Source organism: Narcine bancroftii, chromosome 3 (assembly GCF_036971445.1).
Source record: "Narcine bancroftii isolate sNarBan1 chromosome 3, sNarBan1.hap1, whole genome shotgun sequence".
NCBI lineage: Eukaryota > Metazoa > Chordata > Chondrichthyes > Torpediniformes > Narcinidae > Narcine > Narcine bancroftii.
In genome coordinates, this window is record NC_091471.1 from 287,527,535 (window position 1) to 287,548,575 (window position 21,041).

At 44.6% G+C, this 21,041-nt stretch overlaps 1 protein-coding gene across 4 annotated transcripts in view; it reads left to right on the forward strand.

Annotated features, from left to right (window-relative positions):
* sirt6 (sirtuin 6) overlaps nucleotides 1-21,041 on the forward strand; it is a 34,697-nt gene that overhangs the window by 11,647 nt on the left and 2,009 nt on the right. For 3 of the 4 annotated variants that reach the window (XM_069928503.1, XM_069928504.1, XM_069928506.1), the window contains 4 exons: nucleotides 7,146-7,205; nucleotides 10,588-10,683; nucleotides 14,656-14,736; nucleotides 19,052-19,175. In XM_069928503.1, the coding sequence (XP_069784604.1) occupies nucleotides 7,146-7,205; nucleotides 10,588-10,683; nucleotides 14,656-14,736; nucleotides 19,052-19,175 (361 nt within the window). The remainder of the gene's footprint in view (nucleotides 1-7,145; nucleotides 7,206-10,587; nucleotides 10,684-14,655; nucleotides 14,737-19,051; nucleotides 19,176-21,041) is intronic. The other variant, XM_069928505.1, reaches the window with a different exon arrangement.

Below are 21,041 nucleotides of genomic sequence, written 5' to 3' on the forward strand. Positions count from 1 at the left end.
CGAATAGAGGTGCCCAAACATATAGCATGACCCTTTCATATTTATCAGCTACTCATGTAGTCATGTCAACATTTTCTATATTCCTTGTTTGTCAGTTATTTTAATTGTTTAACATCCATTTGCCAAATAATAAATTACTGCGTCTGCCAACTACATTTGTCACAATTGAAAAATCAACTATAGTAAAATACCATTATTTAACTAATATCAAAATTAACCAATATTTCTTGACAAACTCTACAATGGAATCATAAAACATAAAACATCACAAAACACCAAGAATCAGAAACAACAAGAACACTTCCTAGGCTGCTGTTGGATGGGTCTGAGATGCCTAATGAGGCCAATGTGGATCCAGCAGGCTACCATAGAACCACAGAGCTCTGCAGCACAAAAGCAAACCTTTCGGCCCATCGAGTTCATGCTGAACTACCACAACCAGGACTGCAAGTGATTGATGTGTTGGGCTGAGGGTGGATGCCTTTCACTATTTAAGCTAGCATCTCTGTACTCCTGACAAATAGAAATTATGTTTTCAATGTATTCCAAATGTTCATCCATTTTGAACAACGGCCATAGATTCCCATGTGTCAATAGGGATGTTACAGTTTTTAAAGGAGATTTTGAGAACATGCTTGAATTGTTTCCTATGTCCGCCTAGTGAACTGTTCCCATGGTAAAATTTGGAATAGCATGCCTTTTTCAATGTCAAGGATACAAATAACTGAGTGAGAAACAATTTGCTGGAAGGGCTCTGTGGTTTGAGTAGCTCTGTTGGGAGAAAAAGTTGTCAATGTTTTGGGCTGCCTGTGTCCCAATGTCACCCGTTTCCAAGCTTTGTCCATCTGCATGTCATTATTTTCCCCAAAAAATATACCATTCACAATAAATAATTTACAATACAAGAAACCCACTCAAATTTGCATTTATAGGGTCAATCATATTGGTACATTCTCACCATTGTCATCTGAAGAGTTCCTTACCACCACTGTGACACCATATTATTTTTCTCCCCACCCCCCCCCCCCACCTTGTTTGGTTGTGGGGCTTCCCCTCAGAGACAGCCCCTCAGTGCCCAATAATGGGGGGAACCTAGACTATGGTCCTCCCCCACAGCCCCCTCACGTTGGCTGCACCGAGCCTCAGTGCGTCCCTCACCATGTACTCCTACAGCCTGGAATATGCCAGCTGGCAGCATTCCCAGACTAACATCTTAGTAAGCTGAAAGACCAACAGGTTTCGGGCAGAGCAAAGAGCGTCTTTCACCGAGTTGATGGTCTTCCCACAATTCTGGATATTGGACTCAAGTGTGTGCCTCCAGGAACAGTCCATAGATCAGAGTCCTCTGTCATGCTGCAGCTGGTGTTGACTATGACAAAGCCCCCTTGCATTCTCCACACACTTTGCGAATCTGCATTCAGCAAAAAGGCAAGCAAAATTCTCCATTCCTCCGCAGCGTCCTGAGGACAATGTGAATGGAGGGTAATGTTCTATTTGTACAAGAATAGTGCCAGCCAGGTCATGTCTTGGTGCTTGTTTGTGAACACTGGTGTTGAGGCATTCCACCAGATGATCTGGACAGTCTGCTCAGGGAACCATTCTACTAGATCCATCGAGTCCTCATCTCTGTTTCTACAAGATGTTGCATGCCTGATGCCTGATGGCCTTGGTGGTCATCTGTGTTGGTCTGGAAAAACCTTTCCACAATGGATAGGTGGTGTGACCAAGTCCAGCTAACTGGAATGTTACACAGCAATGGGGCCAGGCCCATCCTTCACAACACCTGTAACAGATTGAAAGAACCTCACTTGGTGCCCTCATACTTTGGTTCTATGCACAACTGATCCAGCCACACACGAAGGTGGTCATTGGACAAGCACCACGTTGGGTACACCCTTGACCCCATTTTCTGATCTTTGAACCCTATCCATTTTGGATCCCCACATGAATCTCAAAACAATTCTGGTAACTGCCAGGGCAGAGGTGCAGAGGATGGGCCGCACCTGCGCCATGTACAGCAGCATCAAGAGCACCAAATCCTTCCCTGTTATCGAGAGGGAGCACTGTGACCACAGTCCCAATTTTTGGTGGACCTTTGCAATCCACTCCAACCAATTCTTGTTGCACACCTCAGCTCCTCCAAACCAGGTCCCCAGCACCTTCAGGTAATCCAATCTAACTGTAATGGGGATGGTGGACTAGTTGGGCCAGTTACCGAAGATCATTGTTTTGCTCTTCTGGTTTACCCTGGCACCTAATGCGGACTCAAATTGTCTGCATTTGCTGATCAGTCTCCAGACCGATCTGAATAGAAGGAATGGCGCGCTTGGTGTAGTGGTTAGCACAGTGCCTTTACAGCACCAGCGATTGGGACTGGGGTTTGAATCTTGCGCTCTATGTAAGAGTTTGTATGTTCTCCCCATGTCTGTAAGGGTTTTCTCCCTGGGCTCTAGTTTCCTCCCACCATTCAAAACGAACTGTGGTATAGGTTAATGGGGTATTAACTGAACAGCATGAACTCGTGGGCCACAATGGCCTGTTGCCATATACTCAATGTATACATTTTTTTTAAATTAATTGAAGATGGCAACATAGTCTATGGACAGGGAGGCCTTGACCTGAGTGTCTCCGCTGCCTGGCAGTGACTTCAATTGCATCATAGATGCCTGCTTCCTTCCTGATGGATTCATGCAGCACATGAATAATAATGGAGACAGTGGACAGCGTTGCCTAACTCCACACTTGATGGAGAAGCTATCTGTTTTCCACCCATTAATTTGGACTGCACTACAGATGTCTGCATAGAGTAGATTAATTCATTTCTGGATTTCTTTCCAAAAAGTCCAGTTTGGAGTGCACATCCATCATATACTGTATGTGTCCGTACAGGTTGAAAGCCTTCTCCTGGTCTAAGCTGACCAGGAAGGCAATGGTATCCCTGAGCAGCATGAGGGTGTCAGAGATCTTCCTGTCCGGAACTGTGCAGGTCTGGTCTGGGTGGATTATCTGCTCCAGGGCAGATTGGACTCGATTGGCAATGGCCTTGGACAGGATTTTATAGTCCAACCTTAGCAATGAAATGGGACTCAAATTCCTGATATCCTCCTCCCCTTTTTTGAAGATGTGGGTGATGATGCCCTTCCTAATGAAGTTTAACATGCTTCCTGCCAGGAGCTTTGCGTTGTATGCTTCCAGCAGGTCCAGACCCATCCAGTTCCATAGAGCCATGTGCAACTCAATCAGTAGGCTATCGCTTCTGGGAGTCTTACTCGACCCAAAGAAATGGATGGAGTCTGTCAGCGCCCCCAGAGTAATTGGTTAATCCAGACATTCCCTCTTGCTGCTATCTAAGACCTCTTTCATAGAGGACAGGGAGTTTTGGGAGGCTATTCTGTCTGTAACCTTAGTGTAATTCCGACTGGCATAAAGGGACCTGCCGATTCTCTGAATGCCCATCTGTGAGGATATGACTGATCCGTCCTCTTCCTTAAGGCTGTGGATCACAGAGCTCTCCCCTTGAATCTTTTGGAAGAAGAAACATGACCACGTCTTATCCTGTTCCATTCTGCGAACTCTGAATCAGATGATGATCTTGGAGGACTCAGCCTGGCTTTCGTGCTCTTCACCTCTCTGAGTTTCCCCTTCATTCCACACATCTCATCTGCAGTAAAAGGAGATATTGCAGGTCAGTCTGGAGTTGGCTCAGTTCCTGCTGTCTTTGTCTTGCCCTCTGAACACCTTTGAGGATAAAGAACCTCTTGATGGTCGCTTCCCACCAGGTCACTGTGGAGTCAAAGAAAGGCTTCATGGTTCTCCAACCAGTGTTCTGCTTCTATAGTTCCTCTACATTCTCTGGGGACAGCAACTTCACATTCAGCTTCCACATTCCCCTGCCCACCTTCTGGTCCTCCTGTGAGCAACAGGAGGCACGAAGGAGACAGCGGTTAGAGAAGAACACAGGCTTAATTTGGTGGTTCTGACTATGACAGCCTTCATCATGAAGACGAAGTCTATCCAGGACTGACTTAAGCCGTCTGATCTCAACCAGGTGGGCTGTGGCTATGTTCTAACTACAGGGTTGCAGAAGACGTCGCACAGCTGTGCATTCTTTACTGTCTCAGGAGTCTGGAGGAGCTGTCCAGTCTGCCATTGGCACTGCCAGATCATCCAGCTGCATCTATGATGCAATTGAAGTCACTGGCAAGAACCGTCAGCCTGGATGTTGCCAGCAGAGGTGGGAGTTGCTGGAAAACAGCCAGCCTCTCACTCCACAAGGGCAAGGCATACATGTTGATCAGTCGGAGCCACCTCCTTAACCTCGGGGATGCAAAGTTCCCCCCCCCCCCAACAGCAAGATGCCCAAACCAAAAACACAACAATAGTTGTTCACCCCCCCCCTCCCAAAACGCCCACAGACAACCCATGGGGCCACCATTGTGACCACTTCCAATAGTTTTGGAGATATGGCAACCCACACTCCTGAAGGAAAATTCCAAGGTATTGTAAAGTGTTAACGTATCACATACTGCGTTTAACACTGCATATGTTTAGAGTTGGGAATTTTCATCTCTATTCTTTGTTTATAAAAGTCCACAGTTTGAAATCCTTACAGTCCAGTCAGTGTCCATCAGCCTGAGCCCACATGCCCACAGCTTTGATGAACTTCAGTACTGATTGAGGAACAGGGTGTGACCTTCCTCTGGGAGCAGAGTCTCCTGATGCAATGCTGTGGGGAGATCCAGCTGTACTCTTCCATCTCTTGATTGATTTGTATTCTTCTCCTGTAGCTTCTCTGCACTGCTCCTGCTCTCCATGAGCTGGGAGTGATGGCCTCTCTACTGCTTCCAGTCTCCCGGGGTCAGAGGCCACTGGCCTCTGCCTTGCTCATGGCCTCCCAGGGCTTGGGGTCACTGGGTGGTGTATCTCCACTGTCAAACTTGATGGTAAACTGTTTTCTTTTTATATTTTTTCCATCCTTGTGCTTCCTCTGTCTACATCTGGCGTTTACGCCAGCTTCCTCCTCAGATGCCGGGAGGCTGCTGGCCTCTGCTTGCACCTTGACCCTTTCCTTCCCCTGCTTGCAGTGTCCATTGGCATTTTCTTTCTTTTCCCTCCTCCTCAGGAGAAGCCTCCAGACTTGTGGCTGGGGTTTGAAGGTTGGATGTGCTTGGGCTTGTGGCCATGCACTACTCAAAAGAAGACACACACATGTAGTGTCGTCAGGTTAAGCTGTGTTTTATTAGGGGCTTAGACCCAACTTTTATACTCACCACATTCTCACTGTTTTCCCCCTTTTGCTTACGTCACAATCCACATTACAAAGCCGGGATTCCAGCACGCGGGTGTCTTCTTGCATAACAATCCCTTCTTCCCGTCGCGCTGTCCCTGACTGTTGGCTGTGCAGCAAAGCCAGCACCATTTTGGGGTCACTGACCTTTAAGCTGCCCTTGCCATTCATCTGCCAGTTCGCCTTTTGGGGCCAGTGTCGCTACACAGGCTGCTGGCTTTTAGTTGCACTCGCCGGCTTGATCACTGCGGCAGCATGCCGCCACAGGGTCTCCTTTCTTCCCTTGATCTCACAGTGTCAGTCACGGTCACGGTTGAGGGGATGTTGGGCTCACTGGGGGTGATACTATTGGCCATTTGTCCCCTTGTTGCCTGTGTGTAAGTGGCTGTGCATTTTGGGCAGCCCCTGTAGAGGTGGCCTGCTTCCCCACACAGGTTGCAGCACTTGCTTTCTCCGCAGATCTTGGTCTGGTGGCCTTCCTTGTAGTTTTCACAGGTGACTGCACTTGCATTGGGCCACCATATGCCCCAGTTTGTTGCAATTCCTGCACACTTTATACTATCCAGCATAGACAAGATACCCACGGCTCCCTCCAATGACAAACACTGAGGGGGATGGATGATGGCTCCTTTGCTGTCCTCTTAGCTTCACCTTCATTTGCCTCTTTTTGCTGGTCCAGATTCCAAACGTGTCCTTGCAGGTCCCTGCCCCCTCAACATAATGGCCAAGGAAGGTTAGCACATCCACGACTGGCACCTGTGCACTGTTATCATTCATTCTTTGTGTGTCGGAAGAGTGGCTGCACCTTGAAAAACGAGAGTGGAGCCATGTTTCCCTTCTCCTGGATCACCTGAATCATCCTCTGCCATCCAGCCAGGGTCTTGAATGTCACATTGAAGTGACTGTTGCCGCGAGACAGCAGTTGGTGTAGTGGTTACCACAGTTTCATATTTGAAGCACCTCATCAATACCTTACGTACAAAGAGGTCCCGGGAAAATGGTGATCCCTTGCCAAAATCCTTAACTGCCATCTTGACAGTGTTCCGGATTCTGATGCTGCTAAGAAGGGTTTCCTGTTGTAGCCATCCTCGTGGAACTGGTGTAGACAGACATACAGCTGGAAAGCATGTTACATTTGTCCTCCAATCCGCATAGATCTGCCCCTGCATCAGCAGGCCAGCTCAGACCAGACGATCTACTTCCAAGTATCGTCTCAGATATCTTCCTATTCCATCTTCTTCTGTGCTGCCGCCATAGCTCCTCACTTCTCACAGTTCCAGTTAATCAGAACTACATGATCTTGGCCGAGAAGCAATATCATCCTTTAACCTTCCTCGGTAGTCTATTCTTCACTGGCCCCAGTCTCACCCTGCCCCTCTATTTATACTGGCTATCTTCCTTCTCCACTCTCAGTCCTAATCCAGGGTCTCGACCCAAAACATCAACAATTACTTCCATCCGCACAGATGTTCCTCGACCCACCGAGTTTCTCCACCAATTTGTTTGTTGCTCCAGATTCCATATAGATCTGCATTCTCTTGGTTCTCTATGATGTGGCCTGCTCATTGGAACAGCGATGAGTCCAAAGCTTGTTACCTTTTTTTTTTAAAGTTGCGCAACTGACATGAAACCTTTGGGAGAAATTGGTCTGCCAAGGGAACATTCAAGATGTAGTGTTTGCTACCACTAAAGGTACCTGTGGGTGCAGCTTTTGAACAAAGATTCATTGACAATCTTAATGGAATAAGCTCTGTTTATGCACTGGATGGAACTGTTTCTATGCAGCGTCTGAGATTCTTTGTGAATAAGTAGGGATTGCTAATGGACTTCCACATTTTCACAAGACTTTAATTCACAGGGACAAGCTTTCAGAGCTCCATGGCAATATGTTTGTGGAAGAATGCACCAAGTGCGGCAAGTAAGTTTTGTACATTTTTGTAAAGCTTCAACTCTTCATTGCATAGAAACCTTGACCTGTGCAGAGCCTTGTCATGAAGTTAATTGATTTAGAACATAGAACATTACACTCTTAAGAATCCTGCCATTAACCATCTACTCAGCCTTCAAGCTTGACCTTCCAAAATGTATCACTCACTCTTACCCAGATTGAACTCATCTTCCACTGTTTCTGTATCCTTTGTATATCCTGTTGGAATCTAAGACAATATTCTGCCCTATCCACAACATCTCCAACCTTCATGACCTCTGTAAACTCACTGGCCCATCCCTCTACTTCATTCAGGTCATTGATGAAAACCACAAAGAGCTGGGGGGGTCCCAAGACACATCCTGTGTGATCTCCAGGCAGAATATGTTCCATGTTCTACTACCCCCTGCTTTCTGCAGGCAAGCTGATTCTGAATCCAAACAGCGAAGGTTCTGTGGACCCCATGCCTGTTTTTCTAAATGAATAACTGCCCTACCTTTAACACTTCCTTTTGTCTCTTCCTCAATAAACTCGTGAGACATGGCCTTCCCCATCACAAAGCTATGCTGACTATCCCTGAGAAGAGAATACGTCTCCAAATGCTCATAAATCCTGTCCCCAACAATCCTCTCCCACTCATGCAAGACCCACTGGTGTCTAATTCCCAGGAATCTCACTATTACCTTTTTAAACAAGGAGACCATATTTGTCATTCTCCAATCTTCCGGTATCTACCTAAGTATTGCTATCACCCAATCTCTTCCCTTGCTTTCTATAATAATTGGGGTATATTTATTCTGCTCCTGAGGATTTAGCAATCCGAATGCTTTTAACAAGATTCAGCACTTCTTCTTTCTTAACCTTAACATGCTCCAGCTCATAAGCTTGTTCTATATTGACCTTCTATTGACCAAGGTCTGTCTCTCCAGTGAACACTGAAGCAAAATCCTGCTTGCCATGGTGTTCTCATGTCCCCTTAGTCCTTTAAGTTCCTTCCTGGCTACCATCTAATTTTCATGAGCCCTTCCTGATTTTTGCTTCCTAAACCCTATGTATGCTTCCATCTTCCTCTTAACTAGTCGTCTCACCCCTTTTGTCAACTATTGTTCCCTTGTGCTATCTTTTTCCTGTCTCAGTGGGACAAACCTATCCAGAATCCCATGCAAGTGGTCCCTAAACATCCTCCATATTACTTCTGTGCTTTTCCCTGAGAACATCTGTTCCCAATTTACTCTCCCCAATTCTTCCTAATCCCATCCTTCTCCAATTAAACCCGTTATTATTTTCTACTTCTTGCAATTAGCTATGCTAAAGGTTAGGGAGTTGTGGTCACTCTCACTGAAATTCTCCCCCACCTAGAGGTCTGTCACTTGACCAAGTTCATTATCTAGTTCTAGATCCAGTATGGCCTCTCTTCTAGTCAGCTTGTCCACAAACTGTCAAAAATCCTTTATGGACACAGTTGACAAATTCTGCCCCATCTATCCCTCTTGCAGTAAGCAGGTGCCAGTTAATATTTAGGAATTTGAAGTCTCTCATAACAGCAACCCCGTTATTTCTGCACCATTCCAAAATCTGCCTACTTATTTCCTTCCCAGTCTCCTGAGGGCTATTTGGGGACCTATGAGATCTTTTTATAGTGGGGGGCGGGGGAAATGCGAATATAAAGGAAGATATCCTCTGTCTTTACACCACTTCACTATATAAAAGCACCGAGGGCGGATTCAACAGGTGAACTCCAAACTGTCTAGAGGGTACACTCAGATGGATTGAAGTTGCTCCTTCTTCTGCATAGAGTTGTCAAAGATTATTAAAGGATCCAGGTCAACTGAGGAATTGGGTCAAAGAATTAAACTCGGGCAACTTTGAATTGTTGCATCTTGGTTAAACTGGGGCAGGACATGTACAATAAATGAGGGGCCTCCAAAGAGTGTGAGACAAAAGGACCAAGGGATACAGGTAGATAGTTCCCTGAAAGTGGCCACATAGGTGGTGAAGAATCTTTTTGGCATGCTTCTCTTTATCCATGAGGGCATTTGGATATCATGCCACAGCTATACATGACATTTGTGAGACCACACTTGGGGTATTGTATGTTGTTTTGATCATCCAGCTACAGAATTAAATGGAAATGCTGCAGAGAAGATTCACAAGAATATTACCAGACTTTAGGCTTGAGTTATAAGGAGTGACTGGATTGACTGAGAATTTTTTGTCAAGCTCTGGGGAATAATGGTAGCTTTATAGGGGCATATATGTCGGTCATTTTTCCAAGGGTAGAGGAATTGAAAGCTCAAAGGCTAAGTCATCACAGACTTATCGGATGCTAGATTGAAAAATAAATGAGGAGAGCGATGTATCAGAATCTGAATTTACTGTCGTGAACCCGTCATAAAATTCATGTCTTGTGCAGCTTCGTCGTGCAAACCTTCCTATAAACCAGCGTACCAAAAAAAATTTAAAACCGTGCACAAAAAGTCAATGTAAGGCAGTGTCTTTGGTTCATTGATCATTCAGGAATCTGATGGCAGCCAGGTAGAAGCTGTCCTTGTGCCTTGAGTGCTCATCTTTAGGCTCCTGTACCTTTTTCCCGATGGTAGCAGAGTGAAGAGGGCATGGCCTGGGTGGTGGGAGTTCTTGAGGATAGAGGCTGCTTTCTTAAGATATTGCCTCTTGTAGACGTCCTAGATGGAGTGAAGTCTGGTGCCTGTGATGTCACAGACCAAGTCAGCATCCCGCTGGAATTTTTTTTCTTGCCCTAAGCGTTGGCACATCCAATCAGCCGAATGGTACACTTGTAGAAGTTTTCAAGAGTCTTCGATGACATATCGAATCTCCTCAAACACCTCATAAAGTATAGCCACTAGTGAGCCGCCTTCAACATGGAGGCTCCAGGACAGATCCTCGGAGAGGTTGACACCCAGGAATTTTAAGTTCTTGAACCTCTCCATTACTGAGCCCTTGATGAGGACTGGTTCGTGTTCTCCAGACTTCCTCCTGAAGTCCATAATCACCTCTGGTTTTGCTAAAGTTGAGTGAAAGGTTGTTGGTGTGACACCACTTAACAAGCTAATTAAATGAGAACCTGAAGTGTTATATATGTTAACTTTGGCAGCAAGGTTAGCGTGGCAGTTAGCGTAATGTTATTACCAGTGAATATGATGCTGTCCATAAGGAGTTTGTATGTTCTCCCCGTACCTTTGTGGGTTTCCTCCTGGTGTTCTAGTTTCCTCCCACCCTCCAAATTATAGGTTAATTCATGTATTTATAGGCAGCACAGGGTTGTGGGCCAGAAGGGCCTATTTCCATCCTGCATCTCTAAAAAAAATGTTTTTAATTAACATTTTCCTTCACTCTTTCTTTTCCATTATAGACAGTATGTTCGAGATTCTGTAGTTGGGACCATGGGACTGAAAGCAACTGGACGATTGTGTGATGTTAAAAAGGCCAGAGGCCTTCGAGCATGCAGGTATGGCATCCACATGAGTTATATTACATGTGATGTATTCAAACTTTATTGTGGAACATTAGCAATCACCTCTCATAGCTCTGTTAATTTTTGCTCCTCCTTTGCACATCTCGATTGAAAGTGTTGCACACATTCACATCTGTAATATTGTAGTTATATATGTAGATCCCTGAATGTTTGACTTAATTGTAGTAGTACTGTACAAATGCCATCCAACCTTGATAACTAATCTAAGAGAGAGCAGATCGTGGACTGAGCTGAACAGTCAAGCTAAGTGCAGAACTCATCTGGCACTCCATACCCTTAGACTTGCCAGCAGGACCAAACTCCATTCAGTGAAATACACAAAAGTGTTGGAGGAACTCCTAGGTCACGCAACATTCATGGAAAGCGATTGGCAATCAACACTTCAGGCTTGAGCTCTTCTTCAGCTATGCCGAAAATCAGGCACGTGCCCGGATAAGAAAGCCAAGGTGAGTGAGGGGTGCAGGGTGGGTAAGGGATAGAGAGTACCACAGCACATGCCTGAATAAGAAAGCCGGGGTGAGTGGGGGTTGTAGGGTGGGTAAGGAATGGTGAGTAGCACAGCTCGTGCCCGGATAAGAAAGCTGAAGTGAATGGGGGGTGCAGGGTGGCTAAGGATTGGTGAGTAGCACAGCACGTGCCCAGATAAGAAAGCAGGGGTGAGTGGGGGGTGCAGGGTGGGGAAGGAATGGTGAGTAGCACAGCACGTGCCCGGATAAGAAAGCCGGGGTGAGTGGGGGGTGCAGGGTAGGGAAGGAACGGGGAGTAGCACAGTCTAATAAGTGGGAGGGGAATAAGAAAAAGAAACTGAGAGATGATAGGAGGAGGGACCAGAAGGCTGTGAAAGGTGATCTCTGGAAGGAGATAGGAAGGGAAGGGGTTGGGGAGCGAGATGAAGGGAAACACAAGGATGAGGGAAAGCAAGAGAATGAACTTGCCAGAAATTCGAGGTCTATTGATGCCATCGAGTTGGAGTCTGCCAAGGTGTCGTTGGTCCATTTTGCGTGTGGCCTCAACCTAGCAGCATAGGAGGCCATGGACAGACCAAAGGTGCTCAATGAAGTGATTTCCCCGCCGCCACCCCCTCCCCACAAAAATCTGTGTGTAATCTCCTCGATGTAGAGGAAGCAAGTACCCTGACTTATGACCATAATCGGCACCAAAGGATCAGTTGTATCTCGAAATGGAATTTTGTCCACACGCGTGGAGTACTCCAGTCTTAAAGCAAACTTTTTTAATCAAATTTTGTATTTGACAAAATATAACAGGGATACAGGGCACGGAAGAGCCAAAATGTGCGTAATTGCTTTGTTAGTTGGTGCCCCGGCGTCCCTAGGCTAGGCACGGCCATCTTGATTCCTGTGCACATGTGCAAGTCTTCAGTTGACGCATGCATGGTGGGTTCACGAATTGGAGTTTGGTTGGCGCATGCACGAGAGTTAAGGGCATGAATTCAAGATGGCCGTGCCTAGCCTTTCCATGAATGCTGCGTGACCCAGAAGTTCCTCCAACACTTTTGTGTATTTCACTGAATGGAGTTTCTTTTAATTCCTTGACCAGAAATCACCCACTGCGTGTGCACCAACTGAACACTCATGCATAAGCACAGGAATCAAGTTGGCTCTTTATACTTGCAGAACCTTTTACAGCCTCGCATATTTTCTTTGTTGTTTAAAATTGTTGAAACCATGGAACGAGACAATCTATCGGAAAGGGATAGGTTTTTCCTCTTGCTTGCCATCTTTCTAGCACGACTACAGAATGGCGACTGCGCGTCAGTGGTTTATTGCACAAACGCGTTTTTTTTTAAACTTGGTCATGCGTGCGGATGGATGTAGGTCAAGTAGAGGTGAGTCGGGAAGTACCTGTAGTTCAAAAATTCAATCAAGAGTTTAATAAGGTGGGGAATTAATAACATTTCCAAGATTGTTATATTGCATTTTAACTACAAGTTGGAGCTATTGAAAATCATTTCCTATTGTTACATGTTTCCCAGCCTTCATGAGAAATGTGACCTTGACCATACAGTGAGAAGAGAGTAGATAGTAGACAAGAGGATAAATATTAGGTAATTTGTATCTTAATACAAGATGAGCTCATGGGAGATGTAGGGTTTAGATGATGATGGCAGACTTGTGTGCTGTTCCATATGCTCTTTATGCCGTGCATTTTTATAGTAATATTTCAAATTCAATGTACAAGCTGCTACAGGTGAGAAACTAGAGAGATACTAACTGAGAACTCTACAACTCCTGGAGCCTCCGTGTTGAAGAAGGCTCACTAGTGCCTATACTTTGAGGTGTTTGAGGAGATACGATATGTCATTGAAGACTTGAAAACTTCTACAAGTGTACCATGGAGAGCATTCAATAGGTTTATTGAAGGTATCCTTTCAATAATGATGAATGTGAATCACAAACTCAGCACTAATGAGTGATGAACATTAGGCTTTGGACTTGATGAAAGCTAATGACCAGGACCAATCTTAGTGGCCCAGCTTTGGAACTGGTTAAGAAATTTTCTCCAATTTACAAAATTACGCATCATTACCCTACATCTTCAAAAATGAAATACAGAAGCATTTAGCAATTCAAGGATTTTCTCGAAGGATTCTACTGGTAAATACAGTTCAACTCCGATTATCTGAAATGGGTGATTATTTGAAATGGGTGGGACTGGGCCTATTCAGATAAACAATATTTTTGGGTAACTAGTCATTTTTTAAAAACAGCCCAGTAGCAACGGCAATTCACTTGTATTGGTGTTTAAATAACAACAAACAACAAGGGAAGGCTTTTTAAGCATGAAATAATGTTTAATTCTCACTGAAAAACCACCTGAACAAAATAAGATAAATCCAACATCAAAATTCTACACAGAGGTTTTTCCAAAATTTCAAGATTTTTTCAACCTCTGATGTTAATTCGGCTTCGAAAAGAGTTCAGACAACAGGATTTCTGATTTTTTTTTTCTGAAATCCTCAATTATCTAAAAAAACAAATTCGGAGCTGAACATATGTCACTTCTAGGTCCAAAAAATTTCATAAAACTGAGGATTTTGGATAATCCGATTTCGGATAATCGGAGTTGTACTGTACCAGCAAACCCAAGGCATCCACACCTCAAAATCAAGCTCTTAAATGTAATCATCAATACTTCGTCATGTTTTAATGGAGATTTATTGTCTAATGCCCTCTGAGATATGGATCACCAAATTTAACTTTGCATATTCTGTTTCCCCCACCCCCCCACCATTTCTCCTTTATCCCATCATAGATAGGCTGCCCCTCCTGTCTTAATAATACAGGTGTCAGACTGCCTCATTAGCACCTCAGACCCCACAAACCATACTTGATTTCTTTTTGGGACCTTCCACTTTGAACTTGAGTTCAAAAGCATTAATTTGTGATTGGAAACATTCTTTAACATCCAAGGAACCACCTCCTATTTCTGTAACTTATCAAAACATAAAATTGTGAGTGAATCCAGAAAGTGCAATGAGTAATTATAGCTTTCAAAACACCCATTATTCAAAACTTTATATCCACTGTAATTTGGCTGGTAAGTAATGATAAAGTAATCATTTAGAAATTGAAAAGCAATTGCTTAACCTGCAAAGCCATACATGTTTTATTCCAAATATTGAAAAAGAAAAAGAAGCAGTATGAAACAAAGACTTCATGTCAAAGTTGTACTGTCTATTGCAGTGTGTATATATGCAGTCTCACCATTAAGTAATGATTATGTACAGGATTAAAATGTTATTAATAAAACTATAATTGAATTTAAAGGATGACAAGTGAATATATTTATTGACTGATGATTGTCAGCTTCCATTACAGAACAGCTATGATGCATTTGTGTTTCTTCATTAATAATGTTGAAAAGATCAGAGTATACTTCTAGGAAGATGTTTTAAAAGTGTGACTTTTAAAATTTTGAAACCAGGGGAAAATTGCAAGATACTATTTTGGACTGGGAAGATGCCTTACCTGAAAGGGATCTCAGTTTGGCAGATGAAGCATGCAGGTATTTTTGAAACCATTCAGTGTCTGTGTATCAAAGCCTGGTTTCTAATCATAGAACATGAAAACAAGCCTTGGGCCTACTAAATATCAACTGCTCATCCACTCCCACTGGCCCTACTTCATTCTTCCCACATTTCCACTGTCACTAGATTCTAGCTCTTGCCAACAAAGCAGGGACAATTTAGAGTGGCCCGTTAACTGAACTGCCAATACATCTTTGAGAAATAGGAAGAAACGGGAGCACCTGGAGGAAACCTACGAGGTCAAGGGGAAGATGGTAAAATTCCACATAGACAGCACCTGAAGTCTCAGTCAAACCTTAGGTCACTAGAATTGAAAGGCAGCAGATCTGCTGCCTATGCCAGTGAGCTGTCCCTTTGAACCATATTTTAAACCTTTGCCATTGCACCAAGCCTTCTCTCTGTCAAACTTATGGTACCACTCCCCCCCCCACCCCACAACATATACTGCTCCTCAGAGCTTAAGATGGTCAAAGTGAACATCAATCCCTGATAACTGCCTAAAGAGAAGGTAGTTCTCAATGATGACAGAACAGTGCAGCTTCATCAATGTAACCTTGTTGCTGAAATTTCTCACCAGAAAATTCCGGTAATTCTCAACCCTTCACATCTAATAGCCCAGAAAATCTGCTGGTTCTGCATGACCGAAGTATCAAATGTAACAGATTAGAAGAGGTTTTCTGTAGTGTCTATTTTGAACCCTCTCTAAAATTTCAGATCCTTCCTAATGTGCAAAGATCAAATTAGATACATCCTCATTCCTTTACAAAACGCAGAATTCCACAAATGTTACCATCTATTTGTACGTGCTCTGGTTAAAGATCAATGCGCATGGATTCCTCTGTTCCACATTCCCAAACAGATCCGTAATCTAGCAAGGTAGCTCAAGATGTCTGAATACCAATCCCAATTTTTCTACAACTGAATTACAAAGTTCAGATACAAATAATCACCCAGAAGAATTAGAGTTTTTCCTGAACTACTAGAAATCAGCATTTTCCAGTTGCCCCCATTTCATTGTTCACTGCTGACCTGATCCCAGACCTAACTAACCTACCCCCCACCCCCCGCTTCTTGGCCTGCTCTCGGTTCATGGTAAAAAAAATATGCACGAACATCATTGCATGACCATAGTCAAAGTATCTGAGGTACTTAGCAAGTTGTGAATGATCTTTTTTACATAACAGAATCTTGCATCGAGAATTAAATAAATGGTCAGTTCATTTTTTGCAGCCATATTTGCACCTTTCACTCAGTTTACCCCGTCTTCGCCACTCAGTTTATTCCAATTGCAGCACTACTCACATCTTCCTTGCACTCCATTCCCACCCTCTCCCACTCCTACACAAGACCTCTATCATAAACTGCCTCTCGCCTATTCCCAAGCTTTCTGTTAAAGTCTGCCACGCTGCAAATGTACCTCTGAATAAAGAACACAGCAGAGAACCACAGACCAGTTTAAAATAGAAACAGTTTTAATGCTTCAATTGTAACACCAGTGGGAGAAAGAGGGCAGAATTGTGAAATATCAGGGTGTAGTGTAGCGCACGTCAAAAGAACCAAAGACGTTGATCCAAACCAAGGTTTTTATTAACTAAAAGACTGGAGCATATCACAAGTAGGTCGACCAGTCCAAAATGACCTGGTCTGGCTAGGAGCAATCCTTTAAGACCTGCCAGTAGGTGTGGCTACACTCTCAGCCAATCACAGTCATCCTACACTACCATCTGTCTTTCTTTCTTTGGCTTGGCTTCGCGGACGAAGATTTATGGAGGGGGTAAAAAGTCCACGTCAGCTGCAGGCTCGTTTGTGGCTGACCAGTCCGATGCGGGACAGGCAGACACGATTGCAGCGGTTGCAAGGGAAAATTGGTTGGTTGGGGTTGGGTTTTTCCTCCTTTGCCTTTTGTCAGTGAGGTGGGCTCTGCGGTCTTCTTCAAAGGAGGCTGCTGCCCGCCAAACTGTGAGGCGCCAAGATGCACGGTTTGAGGCGTTATCAGCCCACTGGCGGTGGTCAATGTGGCAGGCACCAAGAGATTTCTTTAGGCAGTCCTTGTACCTTTTCTTTGGTGCACCTCTGTCACAGTGGCCAGTGGAGAGCTCGCCATATAATACGATCTTGGGAAGGCGATGGTCCTCCATTCTGGAGACGTGACCCATCCAGCGCAGCTGGATCTTCAGCAGCGTGGACTCGATGCTGTCGACCTCTGCCATCTCGAGTACCTCGACGTTAGGGGTGTGAGCGCTCCAATGGATGTTGAGGATGGAGCGGAGACAACGCTGGTGGAAGCGCTCTAGGAGCCGTAGGTGGTGCCGGTAGAGGACCCATGATTCGGAGCCGAACAGGAGTGTGGGTATGACAACGGCTCTGTATACGCTTATCTTTGTGAGGTTTTTCAGTTGGTTGTTTTTCCAGACTCTTTTGTGTAGTCTTCCAAAGGCGCTATTTGCCTTGGCGAGTCTGTTGTCTATCTCATTGTCGATCCTTGCATCTGATGAAATGGTGCAGCCGAGATAGGTAAACTGGTTGACCGTTTTGAGTTTTGTGTGCCCGATGGAGATGTGGGGGGGCTGGTAGTCATGGTGGGGAGCTGGCTGATGGAGGACCTCAGTTTTCTTCAGGCTGACTTCCAGGCCAAACATTTTGGCAGTTTCCGCAAAGCAGGACGTCAAGCGCTGAAGAGCTGGCTCTGAATGGGCAACTAAAGCGGCATCATCGCGAGAAAGTGACAAACAAGATGTGCTCCACACCAGGGTCATGCCTAGCGCGGAATGCCACACTGACCACCGGCTGGTTCGCTGCAAGCTCAACCTTCACTTCAAGCCAAAGCCCAGGAACAATAAAGCCCCCAGAAAGAGGTTCAATGTTGGAAAACTGCAGTCAGACGAAGCGAGAGGAAACTTCCAGGCAAACCTCAAAGCAAAGCTCGACGTTGCAACCCGCCTCCCGGACCCGTCCCTTGAAACCCTCTGGGATCAGTTGAAGACTACCATACTGCAATCCACTGAAGAGGTACTGGGCTTCTCCTCCAGGAAAAACAAGGACTGGTTTGACGAAAACAGCCAGGAAATCCAGGAGCTGCTGGCAAAGAAGCGAGCTGCCCACCAGGCTCACCTTACAAAGCCGTCCTGTCCAGAGAAAAAACAAGCCTTCCGTCGCGCATGCAGCCATCTTCAGCGCAAACTCCGGGAGATCCAAAATGAGTGGTGGACTAGCCTCGCCAAACGAACACAGCTCAGCGCGGACATTGGCGACTTCAGGGGTTTCTACGAGGCTCTAAAGGCTGTGTACGGCCCCTCACCCCAAGTCCAAAGCCCGCTGCACAGCTCAGACGGCAAAGTCCTCCTCAGCGACAAGATCTCCATCCTCAACCGATGGTCAGAACACTTCCAATCTCTTTTCAGTACCAACCGCTCAGTCCAAGATTCCGCCCTGCTCCAGCTCCCTCAACAGCCCCTAAGGCTAGAGCTGGATGAGGTTCCCACTACCATCTGTACATATGTACATATACACATTGGTGATAGAATCTGTACTATCACACTCACCCCTTCTTTGAGAACCGACCCCAGGGTGGATGGAGGTTAGGGGCTGTACCGGTTAGGGGGCCTGACCATCCGGCGTGACCGCCGTGGCGCTGAGATTGACAAGTCTTTGGTTCTTTCGACGTGCACTACAATTTTATTAACTAAAAGACTGGAGCATATCACAAGTAGGTCAACCAGTCCAGAATGACCAGGTCTGGCTAGGAGCAATCCTTTAAGACCTGCCAGTAGGTGTGGCTACGCTCTCAGCCAATCACAATCATCCTACACTACAATCTACATATACACATTGGTGATAGAACCTGTACTATCACACAGGGATATTCCTAGGGTGCTGATTCCCTTCTCAAAGTTCATACAGAAATGGGACAATTTACATAGTAAATTAGATCAATGCCTACACATATGACTTCATGTGTTCTAAATGGAAACAGCATTCACTTTGGTTCATGGACTTAGCTGCCTCCCAAAACCTCTAATTACTTCTTAGCTTCAATTACTTACCGGTAATCTTTTTATTAATACTTTATTTTTAAAACCACAAATTACATCAAATAAAGTTAATACATAGAAAAAATATATGTGGATAAGCAAAATAAAACATGAACAATGAGAAGATATTGGGTTATTTAAAAGACTTTATAATTTTGTTGTTAGTCTGAACTGAAACATTTATATTCTTGTTGTAAGGTGCGGGGAATTACAACTTATTATTTTCTCAGGATTTCTCTTCTTTCCACCTCCACCCCCACAGGAAATCTGATGTAGCCATTACACTGGGGAGCTCTCTTCAAATCAAACCAAGTGGAAATCTGCCATTCAGTACAAAAAAGAAGGGAGGAAAGTTGGTTATTGTTAATCTTCAAGCCACCAAGCTGGTAAGAGTCGATGGAACTTGAGCTTTTGTCCAACTGGCATGTTGCTCATTTTTCACTAGTTAATTTACTTCTAAAGCAATGCATCGACCTTTGATCCCCACGTGAAGTATATTTAGTTTAGAAATACAGCACGGTGATAGGCTTTTCTAACCCATGATCCCATGCTGCCCAAATACACTCACATGACCAATTAACCTTTTAACCCTGTATGTCTTTGGAACATGGGAGGAAACCATGTGGACACGGGGAAGACGTGCAAACTCCTTAAAGGCAGTGACAGATTTGAACCTAGGTTGCTGGTGCTATAACAGCATGGCACTAATCTCTATACCAGCAATGTCGCCCAAGAGTTGTGAATTTCTCCACAATTTTGCTAGAAAATTTGCATTCCATTTTAATTAAATTTCTATTAAGGACAACACCTATGCTTCTCCAGAAGTTGAAACTGGAATTTTGAGACTACGTTAACACCAGGTGCGTAGTCTTGATGTGTTTGGGAGTAAGTACGAGGGATATATGAGCCAAGTTCTTCATGCAGAGACTAGTAGGTGCATGGAATGCACTGCTGGCAACAGTGGTGGAGGCAGGTGCAATAGTATCTTTTAAAAGACTATTAGATAGATATGTGGAACAAAGAAATGGAGGGTTATACAGTGAGGAAATTTTAGATAATTCTTTGAGTAGCTCATGTTGGCACAATATTGTGGGTCAGAGGGACTGTGCTGTAAATTTCTTTCATCTGATTTGTTAACAATTAGCATTACAGGAACTGTGGCATTTCTTCAGGAAAATATTTATATCCTTTTGTGTAACTTCATGCACGTCGTCTTGAAACTGAAAAATCAAGTCCTCGAACTAAATAATGTGGAGAATATAAGAATTTGGGTTTTTTTATATCTAGATCTGGATCTAACTCTAATTGTCTAAGACACTGGTGAGGCCGGATTTGGAGTACTGTGTGCAGTTTTGGTCACCTAACTGCAGGAAAGATACCAATCAGATAGAAAGAGTGCAAGGAAGGTTTACTAGGATGTTGTCTGGACTTCAGGAACTGAGTTACAAGGAAAGGTTAAACAGGTTAGGACTTTATTCCCTGGAGTGTAAAAGAATGAAGGGAGATTTGAGAGGTATTTAAAATGATGACGGGGATGGACAGAGTAAATATAGATCGGCTTTTTCCGTTGAGGGAAGGTCATATACAAACTAGAGGACATGGGTTAAGGGTGAAAGGGGAAAAGTTTGGGGGAGCATCTTCATACACAGACTGGTAGGAGGCTGGAACGAGCTGCCCACTGAAGTGGTGAATGTGAGCTCAATTTTAAGAAGAATATGGACAGGAGAGGTATGAAGGGTGCAGGTGAGTGGGACTAGGCCAAAAAAAAATGGTTTAGCGTGTACTAGAAGGGCCTGTTTCTGTGCTGTAAGGTTCTATGGTTCTAGTTCATCCACAGGTTATGTAGGAAACCAGAATCCTTGCCCAAATCAACGTGGTTGATCCCAACACATCCCTCGCCCCCCAAAAAAATGGTACAGCCAATAGTTTGAAGTGTACTAACTCGGGTAATGTGGGATAAATAGCAGCCGATTTACACCCACGAGTCTCTGATTAGCCAAGGCATCAAAGTTTATGGGGAGAAGGCTGGGCAGGGGGCTGAGTGGGAAGATGGATCTGCTCATGGCTGGGCAGACTCAATGGGCTGAATAGCCTATTTCTGCTCCTGTGTTTTATCATCTGAAACAGAAAGATTGTAACCAGATGTACCGGGGGGGGGTTGTAGGTCAATTGGGTGTAATCGGGCAGCACGGACTCTTGGGTCAAGATGGCTGATTACCATGCTGTATGTCTAAATTTAAAAATATCCTAGA